Here is a 13452-nt window from a genome sequence, read left to right as displayed (position 1 = left end):
AGAGAGAAGCCCGCTTAGCTGGCGGGGCCGAAACGGAGGTCTCGGCCCGCCGCTTGTGGTGCTTCTCCCTCCATTTCTCCCTCCTGGCTTCCCTGTCCTCCGACACTTTAGCGGGAGTTTGAGTCCCGGTCGGAGGAAGGGGGGCAGGAATGGCAGCAACCACAGCTTGTGGTGGAGCCACGGGAGCAGCGGAGGTCGGAGCCGAGTCCGGGGGTAAAAGTCCCGCCAAGACCAGCTTCGACCTCCGCTCTTTCAGTGCCCTGGGGTTGAACGCTGCACAAATGGTACAGCCTGAGGTGAGGTGTTCAACCCCAAGGCACCGAACGCACCAAGTGTGGCCATCAGCCGAGGAGAGCTTATGGCCACACTCGGTACATTTAGAAAAAATGGCTTTTGGGGCCTCAGCCATACTCAAAGAAAAAGTAATGTAACACACACACACACACACACACACAGGCCCCAAAACATAACACACACTCTCTAACGACCAGCGAAGGGAGGGAAAACTACTTAAAGAAAATTATTTTTACTCTAAAGGGAACCTAACACTTAGATACTTAATATTTTTGTGAAAAAATAAGAAAGTTGACAGAAAAGTATAAACTTAATTGTCAAGTACTAGACGAGCTCACAGGAATCCAGCTATCCACAAGCGCGGCAAAATAGATCTGAGGTCATGGAGGGTTAGCAGGGGGATTATGGGTGAGGGGAGGAGCTAGGAGCTCGGATCCATTAGCTTGAAACAAGTTGCCGGCTCGGATTCGATATCGGATCCAAGACCCACAGGTTGCTGACAAATGAACTCCCTACTTCAGATCACGGGATTAATGCCCTCGCTTTACTCTAAAAACAAGGGTTTTTTTGCAAGCACGTGGGTTGGACAAATAAGAAAACACTGAATACAATGAGAAGTTTTCCTTTAGCAAATAAATGTTCAGTGTGAGTTGAGAACTCTGCATCTGAGGGCAGTTGTACATTGCTCTGTTGAAATATTCTCACATTTCCATGCAGACAAACTGACTACAGGTGCATTCAACACATTTTGAGATGTTTGGGCACTATTTAATGACAGAAATATAAAATTATGAGGTACAAGGGCAAGGAGCTCAGTAAAAAACAAAGTTTGAAATTACTGGAAGTGAATAAAAAACAGCAGCTTTCCTGGTACCTAAATACTTCAATGGATAGAACAGTGTATAATTTAGCTTTATTTAAGGATAGCCAGTGCATCTTTTCTTTATGCTAACAGTTACATTTTCTGAAAGCATACAAGCTGTTTTTCATATCTGGGAGGGCAACAGGAAACAGACAGCAATCAGTCTAAATAGGAGAACAGGCTGTAACATGCACTTCAGCATGGAGAAAAAGTAGTTATGTACTCATAACATTCCATCTGTGTTTTCCATTTTCATTTTTCCTCACATATGGGTTCGGATCAGACCCCTTGGATCTGACTTGACAGTTGCAAAGATTGTGGGAACCAAAAAAAGTTCTTGAGCTCACTACCCTACCCACAATTCCTCTCTCCCAATCACCTTAGATCTTGTTTGCTGAAAATAATAGAAAAGAATATAGAAACCCATTGGACAAGGGAAAGGCTATTTCTGGCTTATAGAGTTAGCCACTTAACAACATTTTGGTCAACTGGCTCCTCTAAAGGCAAAGGAAAAGGGCCAGGTGGATACTGGGTGGGTTGTGAGGAAAAAATGAAAATGGACAACAAAGATGGAAAGTTATGGTGAGTACATAACTATTTTATCTGATGTTATCAGTTTTCATTTTATCCTCACATATGGGAAATAGTCCCCAGCTACCTTTTTTCCTGGGTGGCCCTATGGGAAGATATTCTTCATAAACATTGAAGCAAAGGAGGCTCTACCCCTATAGATAAAATCTAATTTATAATGAGTCATGAAGGTATGAGGTGTAGCCCAGGTGGCTGCTGCACAAATACCATCCATGGGCACTCTGGATTGAAGAACTGAGAAGGTGGCCATGGCCCTAGTGGAATGACTTCAAACTGATTTCAGCAGCTCTAAATCCTGTTTCTTGTAAATAAAAGATATACAATCTGTGGCCCATTTAGCAGGAGTAATCTTGGTCACTGAAAGGTCCAATCTAGTGTCTGAAAAGTAGACAAATAATTGACTTCCTTTTCTTATGTCATGTTCTATGAAGGTAAAAACTTAACTCTCTATGAACATCTAACAAATGTAACAAACATTCACATGTATTGGTGAAGTTTGGGAAGAAAATTGGAAGATTAATAGAATGGCTGATCGTATTTTCTGAAACTATTTTTGGCAAGAAGGATGAATTAGTACGTAAAGTAACCCTATCTTGGTGAAAAATCAAGTATGGCGGTTGGGATGATAAAGCCTGAATCTCAGATGTTCTTCTTGCAAACATAATGTCTACCAAGATGGTTTTCCAAGGGAGATATCTGAGTGGACCTGGTCCAAAAGGGGGCTGTATAATCTTTTGTAACACTAAATTCAGGTCCCAAGGTGGTGAAGGATCTTTATACGGGGGGGAGGGGTTAAGCAAGATTGTTCCTCTCAAGAAGGCTTTGTATAACTTATGGGAAGTGAGGGAGGAACCATCAAATCCAATGTGAAAATTGGAAATTTCAGCTAATTGCACTTTAATCATACAGTAAGCAGCACCTTCCTTAAACAGCTGAGCTAAAAACTCGAAAACAGTGTGAACTAGAGGGGAAAAAGGGGTCTACATTATTCTGTTGAGTTCAATGTATGAATCTCCTCCATTTACTGTTATATAACTTTCATGTAGATGGTTTATGGGAGGATAATAGAATATGATGCACTGGTGTAGATGTGCACAGGTTGACTGGCTATCAGTGGAACAGGAGATACAAGCTGTCGGCTTGAGACTGTGAATGTTCGCATGAGGCATTCCTGTCAGGTACAACAGAAGGTCAGGAATTAGAGCCAGAATCCATGGTTTCTTCCATAGGTGAGGCAAAAGAAGGGGAAAACAGATTTGATGAGGAGAATATAGGGCAATGAGGATTACTTCTCTCTCTCTAACCTGTTCACTTTCTGAAGAAATTTGGGGATTAATGAGGTTGGGGAAAGGCATATAATAGACTGGGAGGCCAATTGTGAGTGATAGAATCCCTCAGGGACTCCCCCCATTGGGGGGATCAGGGCAAAGTAGCTGCTGCATTTGTTGTTCAGAGGGGATGCAAAGAGGTCGCAGAAAGGCTGGCTCCACTCGCAGAATATCTCTTCCACCATTTTCTGATTGAGGGACCACTCGTGAGACATAATGGATCTGCTCAACTTGTCTGCTATCAAGTTTGACTTTCCCAGAATGTACATCGCTACCAGAAAGTGGTCAGATGAGATCACCCAGTGCCACACTCTGAGTGCCTGTCGACATAAAGGGTATGCTCTGGTTCCGCCTTGTTTGTTGATGTACCAGACTACCGACATGTTGTCCGATTAAATTGCAATTGTCCCCAGAGGAAGAGCATTCTGAAAGGCTTGCAATGCTAACACGACCACTCTCATATCCAGGACATTTATGTGTGACTTGGCCTCCTGTTTGGGCCATGTGCGTTGGACTGTTCTTCCCAGATAATGCCCACTCACCCTGTCTGGGAAGTGTCCATTGTCACTGTGGCCTTGGGGAGGGGAGGGACAAAGGTATAACCTTATATGAGTTGATCTGATTGAACCCACCATGAAAGATCCTTCTTGCAAACGTTCATGATTTCTACTGGGGCTGACAAGGGTTCATGACGGATAGACCGCTGGACTGTGAGCATCCACTGTAAGTTTCTCATGTGAAATCTCGCTAGTGGAACTAGTATTATTGCTGCTGCCATAGAACCTAAGGTTTAAAGTACTGTTCAAGCATATACCTTTGAATTGTCTAGTAACTTACTGACTTGATCTCTTATGGTCATCACGCTTGCTGGTGGAAGTCGAGCTACCATCTCGTTTGTATTTATGTTTGCTCCTATGAAGTATAATTCTTGAGATGGTTCTAGGTGTGATTTTTCATAATTTACCATAATACCTAACAAAGAACACATTAGAAAAAACATGTTTCTTGCTTCTAAAAGTAGATGCCTGGTCAGAGCAATTATGAGCCAGTTATCTAAATATGGAAACACCCGGAATCCTTGTTGCCTCAAGTGAGCTTATACTACTGCCATACATTTGATGAACACTCAGGGGGCTGTAGTGAGGCCAAAAGGCAGTACTCTGAACTGACAGTGACTGTCTCCCAGCCAGAAGTGTAAATGACTTCTGGATCGCCTGTCCATCTTTATATGGTAGTATGCATCCTGAAGGTCTATCAAGCACATCCAATCGTCCTTTTCCAAAGAATGGAAGAATGGACTGAAATGTGACCATCCAGAACTTGCTCTACTTAACTGATGTGTTCAATCTGCTCAGATCCAAAACTGATCTCCAGTCCCGTCTTTTGTGGTACCAAAAAGCACCTTGAGTAAGTATCAGATCCTCTCTGGTTTGGGGGTACTTCTTGGATGACTCTTTTGTCTAGCAGCCTTTGCATCTGTACAGCTGCTTGCTCACTTTTACTAGGTGGTACATCAGGGAGTTTTTTGTTTTGTGGTGGAAGACAGGAAAAAGGTATTTAATATCCTCTGGATATAATCCTCTGCACCCACTTGTCATTTGTTATATTTAGCCAGGCTCTCAGGTGTGGATCCAATGGGATAGATACTGTCTGTACTACCGAGGCAGACATGGCCCTCCCCAAAGCTTCAAAAGCTGACTGCCTCCAAGAAGTGAGGGATCTCCGATCCAATAGGTCAGGCTTATGGATCCGGACACCATCAAACCCAGAGGACAGTGGTCCTGAGGCCAAAGCCAGGGCCAAACTAATCCCAGCTGAGATTCCAAGGTGGAGGGATGGCTTGAAAACTTCGGAGTGGAACCCCCCCCAGACTCGACCAGGCCACCACGACCCCAGGAGCTCCTTGGCTCCGACTGACCTACGGAACTCACAGCAGAGGTCTGAGCTGAGGAAGAAAGGGTCCTTAGAAGGCTCCAAAACATCAAGGGAAGTTGGAGGAGGAATCTGAAGAGGCGATGAAGAAATTTGAAATTTCTGACCCTTGGGGTAGGAGCTAAAGCGGGTCTTGTGATACCTTGTGCCCACAGAATCCTCTTGACCATCCTCTATACTTCATCTTCCTTGACACCTCTGGTGGATTAAGTCAATAAAGCCGATGGCATCGTCAGTCTCCAGGAAAGTAGAAGGAATCCTGGATGGCACTGGGTCAATGGAAGGAGAGTATTGAGTCCTAGGTAAGTTGTAAATGGGTTTGAAAGATCCAACAACAACCAATCTGATGTATCCTTCAGAGCGGAGAGGCTCGGATCTGATGCTGTCGCAACTGACAGGGGAGTCCTGGAAGTTTTTCGGATCTGAGAAGGTCTTAGGATTCAACAGTTTAGTCACTTTCGGTGAATGCTCCAACGCCAGCTTCAGGGCAGAAGAAAGTCCAAACTTCTGGAGGAGGCTAGACTGTTCAGACTTAGATGAATGTTACTTTTTGAGTTTTTGGCACAGCCAGACATGACCTCCCTAAAAGAGGAAGGCAACATACCTTTAAGGATTCATTTGTTTCAGCATTCAACAAGGGCTCAGTGGTTGAATGCCTTACAAATGTCACACCCCTCCTGTAAGTGAAACGGGCCTCGACAATATACACAAATTGTGAGAGTCACTCAACGGTATCTTGCAACTGCACTTGTAACATTTCCTGAAGCCAGCCGGCTTATGCAATTTTTCTGCCACATTTTAAACAGCAACTACAAAGCAAAAGAAAGAAGCTTCTTCTTTTTTTTTTTTTTTTTTTTTTTTAAGGGAGGATAAATATAGATAATTTGGAAAAGAAACTACTAACAATAGTAGTCAAGACGTACCACAGTACAGGAGTGAGGAAAAGGAAAGGGAACTACAGAAAAGAGGTAAGGAGAAGGGACTACTAAAGACTGTAGTTTAGAAGTACCTCGGTACTAATCGGAAGGTAAAAATATAAGAATAAAGGGAACGATAAGATGCTTAGTTAAATATTAAGTCTGTGAGAAAGTTTGACAAAAGACTTAAAATTTTTACTTAACTGCCCAACAGCTAGTTGGAAAGACCACATTTTCACGAAGCGGCAAACGAGATCTGAGGTGATTGGAAGAGAGCACTGTGGGTATGCTAGGGAGCTCAAGAGTTTTTTTGGCTGCCACTGGCTTTGCAATGGCCAGGTCAGATCCAAACCCATATGTGAGGATAAAATGGAAACTGACATCAGATCCTTAATTTTAGGTTAGGTAATGTATCAGCAGGGCTAAATGTCATTATTTGAAGATGTACATAGTTTTGTAAGCTGGTTTTAAATTAATACATTCTAGGGATGTTCCGAGATGTGTTTAGTTATTTGCTTGAAGGTTTTCATTAAAACAAAAAGCCTTGAAAAATGTGACATTGGTTCAAATGGAGATGACAAGAAACAAATGTATAAAAGATCAACCTGCCAAACAGTCACACATGCATGTAACACAAAAGGTGGAAATTGACATTTAAAAAAAAATGTAATGTATAATAGGTGGGAATAATAACTTCTTACCAAAATGGCTATGGTATCCATATTATTTTAGAATGTAAATGGCCTCGCAGGTATACACAAAAAGAAAAGACTACTTAATTGTAATAATGTGAATTTGATAAAGAAAGGATTTCAGGATGGATATTCTACAGAATATCAGGGCCAAAGAAAAATGGAAATACTTTTATTAACTGCTAGAGGAGCTCCAGTAGTGAAAGAAGAGAACAAAAAGATAATAAGTGGAGCTTTTCTCCCCAGGCCACCATTGAAAATGGGCAATTTCTGACCCAGTCAGACTTTCCTCATACACAAATGTCAAATACATAAATAATGGTAGATTTCTGGTAGCAAGGGGCAAGTGGCAATAATATGCATGAGTTTAGAAAGATTGCTGTTAAGCTTTTTTTTTAAATAATAACTCCAGAGCATACATATTTTGGCACACAACACCTTAGACATGAGGAAGTTGAAAAGGCTGTTGACAAACTTGGGAGCCTATAACAAGAAAAATGCCCAGTAATCCTATAGAGGTATTAGAGATATTTTGGAAATTTTATGCAAATATGTATAAAGCAGATAAGTGGGAATTCAAGAAAAAAGTACAACTGTAAATATTTATGGAAGAAAAATGGTGATTTTTAACTAATCTGCATGAAATTCTCCAGGAAAAGATGGCATTCCTGTGGAAGTTTGGAAGCTAGGAGGGAAGAAAGTGATAAGCATCTGGAAGATTTTGTTTAACAGTATTTTAAAAGGAGAAGTGCCAATATCCTGGAAGAAAGCTGTGGTGGCTGTAATACTTAAAGAAGATAAAGACCCATCAGATCCAGCCTCGCAGAGTCCTATTTTGATTCTAAATCATGATTATAAATGATTATAAATGTTTATATCTATAATGGCTAAAAGAATGGCAAATGTGATGCCAAAATAGACAGATATGGACCAATGTGGTTTTGTGGAGGGCAAGCACACATTTGACAACATTAACAGAACAATGATGATTCATCGGGACGTAGAATGTAAGAAAATACCTCTGTTATTGGTGGGTCTTAATGAAGACAAAGCATTCAACAGAGTAAGATGGGATTTTAAGAGTAGGGCAATGGAAGCATTTGTAATTTCCTGTTACAATAATACTGTTAATTAGAAGAATATATGACAGATTGGAAGCAAAAATCAAAGTTAGAGGGTCCCTCTCTGATAAGTTGTATCTGTGAGGTGTCCTCTTTCCCCTTTTTATTTGCATTATGTTTAGGACCATTGGCAAAGAAAATAAAAGACTCAGAAATTCAAGGATATAATTGGTGTGTCGTCCAAGAAACATTGGCTTTATGCATAGACGATGTCACTTTATACCTGATGTTACCAGAAAAAGACATCTCAGTGTTGTGGAACATTCTAAGAAAGTTCTGAGGTTTTTTCAGGATATACAATTAATGAAGATAGAACAAAGGCTACGGCTATAAACTATGTACCCATACATTAATTGATTCAGCAACACCCATGTTTATGGGGATGTGCTAAAATGAAGCATTTAAGAGTAAGGATTAAAAAAGAATTCTGTTATGGCAGCTAAAGATATTTGGGAATAGGCTAAACAAAACATAATACAAAAACTGAGAAACTGGAAGCTCTTGCCTGTGTATATGGATATCAAGAAACAAGCAATAAAAATGTTTTAATCCCTTTAATATTACACACAGGTCAGACATTTTTATCAACCAGAAAAGAAGTTGTGGATATTAATAGAGTTGAAGGATTTTATATGGGAGGGGAAGAGGGCAACATGCAAGTGGTTTAAGTTGATCCTCTCAACAGAACATGGTTAGGATTACCTGATCTGAAGGGATATTTTAGAGCTACATGAATAAGGCTCATATACAACACAAGCAGAGATTAATACAAAGAGAAAGGTATAGGGAACCTAAATGAAAGACCTGCACTGGTTGAGTTTTTAATTGAATCTAGAAGAGAAGCTGTTATTAAAAAGGGATAACTAGTAGGGCATATAAATATTGCATGATAACTGTAAATTCTTCAGCATCTCACAATTAATACGAAAGGGCATCTCATCTAAAACCAAGGAAGTTATTGTTCCCCAGTACTCTACCCTGGATACATTCATTATAGAATATAATGTATCATTTGGCATGTATCTCACTAGGCATATTAAAAAAACTAAAACAAACAAAAAAAAAAATACAAAGGTTCCCAACAAAAACAATCTGGGGCCTCAAAAAATGTAGTTATCAGGAAAGGCTGGAATCGATGACCATGCACTCTATGTGATATAGGCTCTTGATGGCAGACTTGTTCCTTGCTTTCCATGCTTTCAGAGGACCCTAGTATCTGACATCTCTTCTTTCTTGCTACATCAAATACTGGAGGTAACACTAGAAACTACAGTTGTGCAAGAACTTACCATAACAGTAGATGTCTTATTGATTACTGTAGTAGTGCTGCTGCTTGTTTGGAGATAGTCTGAGGTACCTGTACATATATCCATCTATATACCCAATGAATACGAGTTGATGTCATGTGTTGGACATATGCCCTTGAGAAGGTAAAGCTCTGGTACCCCTGTTGGACATCAGCAGATGAAAACCCATATGTTAAGAATACTGTTAACAGTGATTTCAATTAGGACATCAAGAAATCTCAATTTTCATCAGACAGTAAACAAAACTAAATTGAGAGAAAGGTTCATTACCCAGTGCCTTCCACTGCATATTAAGCAATGTGACTCCATACCTTACTCAAATGGAAGGCTGCCCTAAAAGACACTCCAAGACTTACAGGCCTTGCCATACCTCTCAACCTGCATATCAGAGAATCAGGGGCAAAGGACCTTAAAATCAGGGACATCTAATTTACATAAGATGCATATTTAAATTAGTGCATTAATGGACACGTCCACCCATTTGTTCAATTACACAAAGACAGGGCATTATTTTAAGCATGTACTTGTTTACCAGGACTGCCCACTTTGTTAAACCCTATTCATTGGAGTTCTAGAGAGCAAAACTTAATTAAAAAACAGTATGATGCAATTAATTAATTACATAACAGACACAAAAATAGGTACAGCATGCAATAAGAGTAGCACAGAAAATGTTGAAACATCAGAATACAAAAATTAAGTAGCCCATGACGTATACAACAAAAATATTTTAGAGAGACTTGATGTTAAACTATCAAAGGTGCAAAAGTGACTTTTTTAACAAGTTTTAACTAACTAGCCATGGATTTGAAATGTAAATACCAAATAATACTATCAGTTGTATGAAACTATGCCATGCTCTGTACATTGTATACTACACATACCTGGGATACAGAAAGAAAGGCTTTGCCGGATGGAGAAGTCTTAATTCAGAAGGTTTACCCATCACTCTAAGCCTTATTTTGAATTCATAGACCCCTCTACAGCTGAGGTTTTCCTATTGTAGGGTCCTCATGGTCCAGGCTGCATGCATTGCTAATGTGGCAGCCGAGCCAATAGGAGCGGTTAATGCAAGTTAAATAACTGTTTTTTAGAGCTTACCTGTTTGATGAAGTTTTTGACCTGAAAATAAAAAAAATCCTCGGAAACTCACACACAAGGAGAAAAAACACAGATCACAGACCACCTGAGAACAATTATTTAATCCACACACCCACGGGCACGAACAAAAGATCACCACGGCAAGCTGGAAAAACCTCGATCACTCTTCACAAGTTCACAGATGAACTGAACGATTTCTTCTCTCTCTTGCCGTCTCAGTTCTCAGAATATCCAATGACACGAACGAATGATATTCTGCTTCTCTGCAGCTCTCTCCTCTCTCCCTCCGACAGTCTGATTCCAAGTAGCAGCCAGATGCAGTAGTTCAGTCCTCACCCCTAGTCCTCAGAGATTGATATCTAGCCTTCCACCATCCCGATGTGTTGATATATGCAGACTGAGCGGACCTAATTGAGCCCTCCATCCATAGCAGGTCCGCTGCAGCCCCTTGTAACTTCCGCATGTAGGCATTGCTTAAACAGAAGCATGCTGGCTAGCTGCATGGAAAACTGGTGCAGTAAAGCAACGCTCTAATTGGCTGAGATGTCTACAGCCAGAACAGAGCGTGATTCGCTGTAGATCTCGGGTCTTTTTATACCAAAACCGGGCACTCGAGTAAGTAAGCTTATTTAAGCTTAAAAATGGGTGCTCCCAGTTAATTCGGGACGATTGGGAGCTATGGGCCTTGCCCTCCTTGAAAAGGTTGGTAGAGCCTGATGATAGTTATTGCCAAGGATCTCAAGAACTCTGGTCAAATAGTCTTGTATATACTATGATTCTTATGAAGTGAAAGACTGCTCAGAAGGTACTGTAAGCATCTCCCCAAACAGGGAGAATACAGCAGACACAGAATAAGTTTGGGAGGTGCACATAGGTCTAAACCATCTTTCAGGAGTGTAGTTAAAAGTAAATAGTTACTTCAAATGCATGCATACAATCTTTTCTTATGAATTTTAACACTGTCTATACATCAGCAAACAGCAAACAAGTGATATTTATAGCAACAGCATCATTATTACCTACTGTGTCACTACATACAAAAAATAGTTTCAAGTAGAAAAATAAGTAAAAGTGCCTGTGACAAATAGGGGGAGGAGTGAATAATGGAGTAGATCGTGTTACATTCAGAGGTGTGAGCTACCTGAGAGGGCATTTCACAGCAGGGTGTGAGGCTACAGCAAGAACGCAGGTTTTAGAAATGTAAACAGTTTCAGGATAGAAAGAATCAGTCCCAGCCCCCTTAGCTACATTATTAGCCAATCATTTCAGACAAGTGCATTCTGCAGCCCTTTGGCTCATACTGCAGCCTTCTACAGACCTGCATATGCACACAGCTACGGAGAGAAAAGTTTTGAAAAAGGGAGTGTGCTGCATATGTAATGACGAAGCACCTAATGGAGTACAATCATTCACTGTTGAGGGAAAAGAATTATCAGGGAGAGTCAATAGTTGCACAACAGTGTTTTGCCTGTATGTGATCTATATCTATGTAGGGCAGCTGCTCCCTTGATGTTTGTGTTTGTACACTCAGTTGTGACTGTGTTGGAGGTGTGGGATAATACAGGAACTAAGAACTTAAAGGAAAGAGTGGCACCCAATTATCTTCAAGTAAGGTATGCATGGGGGTAATGGAAATACAAGAAAACAGAAAAATGGAGCACAGAAAAGGGAGTCAACAGCAATCATCACTGAAACTCTCACTGATTTTACAGTGAAAATACACACAAAACAAAGAGGTCAATTACAGTACGAGTGTAAGCAGCTTTTATATATAGAGACATTTGTCAGGAGATGCAAAGGCAGAACACAGCACAAAAAGCCCAGGTGTGATGTGTCTGGGGGCATTTGTTGGCCTTGAGTTGAAGCATTTAGACAAGGCTGTCTGGAGATACATACTCATACACAATGCAGGAAGTCTATGTGTAATCTGTCCGGGACTGTCTTAGTGGACTAGTTGAGTTGCAGTAGGTTAGAGGTGCTGGCCCTGGCTTGATGTGCTTATAGAAGTTTGTCAGGAAATGAAGAAGCAAGACACAACACAGGAAACCCAGGTGTGATCTCTCTGGAGCTGCTTTTCAGTGAGCTAGCGGAGTTACAGTAGGGCAGAAGTGCTCTTCCTAGCATGAAGCACTTTGCCACTAGAAACAATAACAGTTCAAAGCAGGGCAATGGACAACATTGTGAGTGAGAAGGAGATGCAATCCCAAGATATCCTCACTTTAAATTTTTTCTTTCGCCTTTTACCTATCTCAACCACAGTCAGAATGTCTTAAAGAAATACTCCTTCTCATTAGAATAATGGAAAACAAGTTAACCACATGTTCTTCTACAAGCCCTGCCATTACTATGGAGAGACAGACAGTTTAGACACTGCTGTTATATCAGTGCTTGTGTACACTGGCCTCGCTAATCTTGTGAAAGTCTGCATACAGTAATGTTAGATGGTGTTTTAACTTCTGATGATGTAGCGCTAGTGCAAATGTTGGAAGCAGCAGTGAGCTCTAGCTTGTAATGCAGTAGCAGAAGTACATTTATTTTTGAGCAATATTTTAGCTTCTGTCACAGCTATCAAGTGCCAAAAGTAAATTCAAACAAACAGGCAAGAGGTTAAGAATCACTCCTGTGGGGAAAGCACTAGAACTACCTCATATGCATAGCTTCAGCACAACTCTTAAGATAATGCCAGGAAAAATCTTTGAATGGCTCTTTGTTACTTACCTGTCTGGGAAAAGTCGTAAGGCCAGCATGTAGTTCATTTGTGTTTTGTACTCCAAGAAGGACCTAAAGAATAAACAAAACAGATAGCTGTACTACAAGCTATTTATAGGAAATTCACAAAACCAGAAAACTGCACCATCCCTGAGACAGTAACTTAGTGCTAGACTACATTAAAAGCGAACATGACTAGAAATGTACATAACAAAACCTTTTGTGCATAAAATATGACATCTATTCTATTTAAAGATACGCAATTAATAAAGTGTTAAATATCACTCCCTAGTATATGGCAATATAGCTACCTGAGACAGCTTAAGTTTAATCTCAAGAGAAAAATAAAACAGGTCAAGACCCCACACAGCAACTTGTTCTACTCCCAAAACATCTATTCCATTCTAATGCACACAATAAAATGTAAAATATCACTATCCAGTCTTGGGCAACAGTGCTACCTGAGAGAGCTTACCTTTAATCTCTAGAGGAAAATAAAATGGCTCAAGACCCCATATATTAGCTTGTTCTTATCCTAAAACATCTACTCTAAAACACACCATTAATAAAGCACCAACTTTTAATCCCCAGTATATAG

General features: G+C 40.5%; 1 protein-coding gene across 1 annotated transcript in view; it reads right to left on the bottom strand.

Moving 5' to 3' along the window:
- Positions 1–13452, bottom strand: part of TTLL5 (tubulin tyrosine ligase like 5) — a gene marked incomplete in the record, with an annotated part of 5893562 nt that overhangs the window by 2912591 nt on the left and 2967519 nt on the right. The window contains 1 exon segment of the mRNA XM_044073865.1: positions 12864–12926. Coding sequence (XP_043929800.1) covers positions 12864–12926 — 63 coding nt within the window.

The sequence above is a fragment of the Protopterus annectens genome, chromosome 6.part0 (genome assembly GCF_019279795.1).
Source record: "Protopterus annectens isolate FY-2018-M chromosome 6.part0, PAN1.0, whole genome shotgun sequence".
In the NCBI taxonomy this organism is placed as follows: Eukaryota; Metazoa; Chordata; order Ceratodontiformes; family Protopteridae; genus Protopterus; species Protopterus annectens.
The sequence above is the reverse complement of the archived record's forward strand: the minus strand, read 5'-3'. Positions and strand labels throughout refer to the sequence as shown.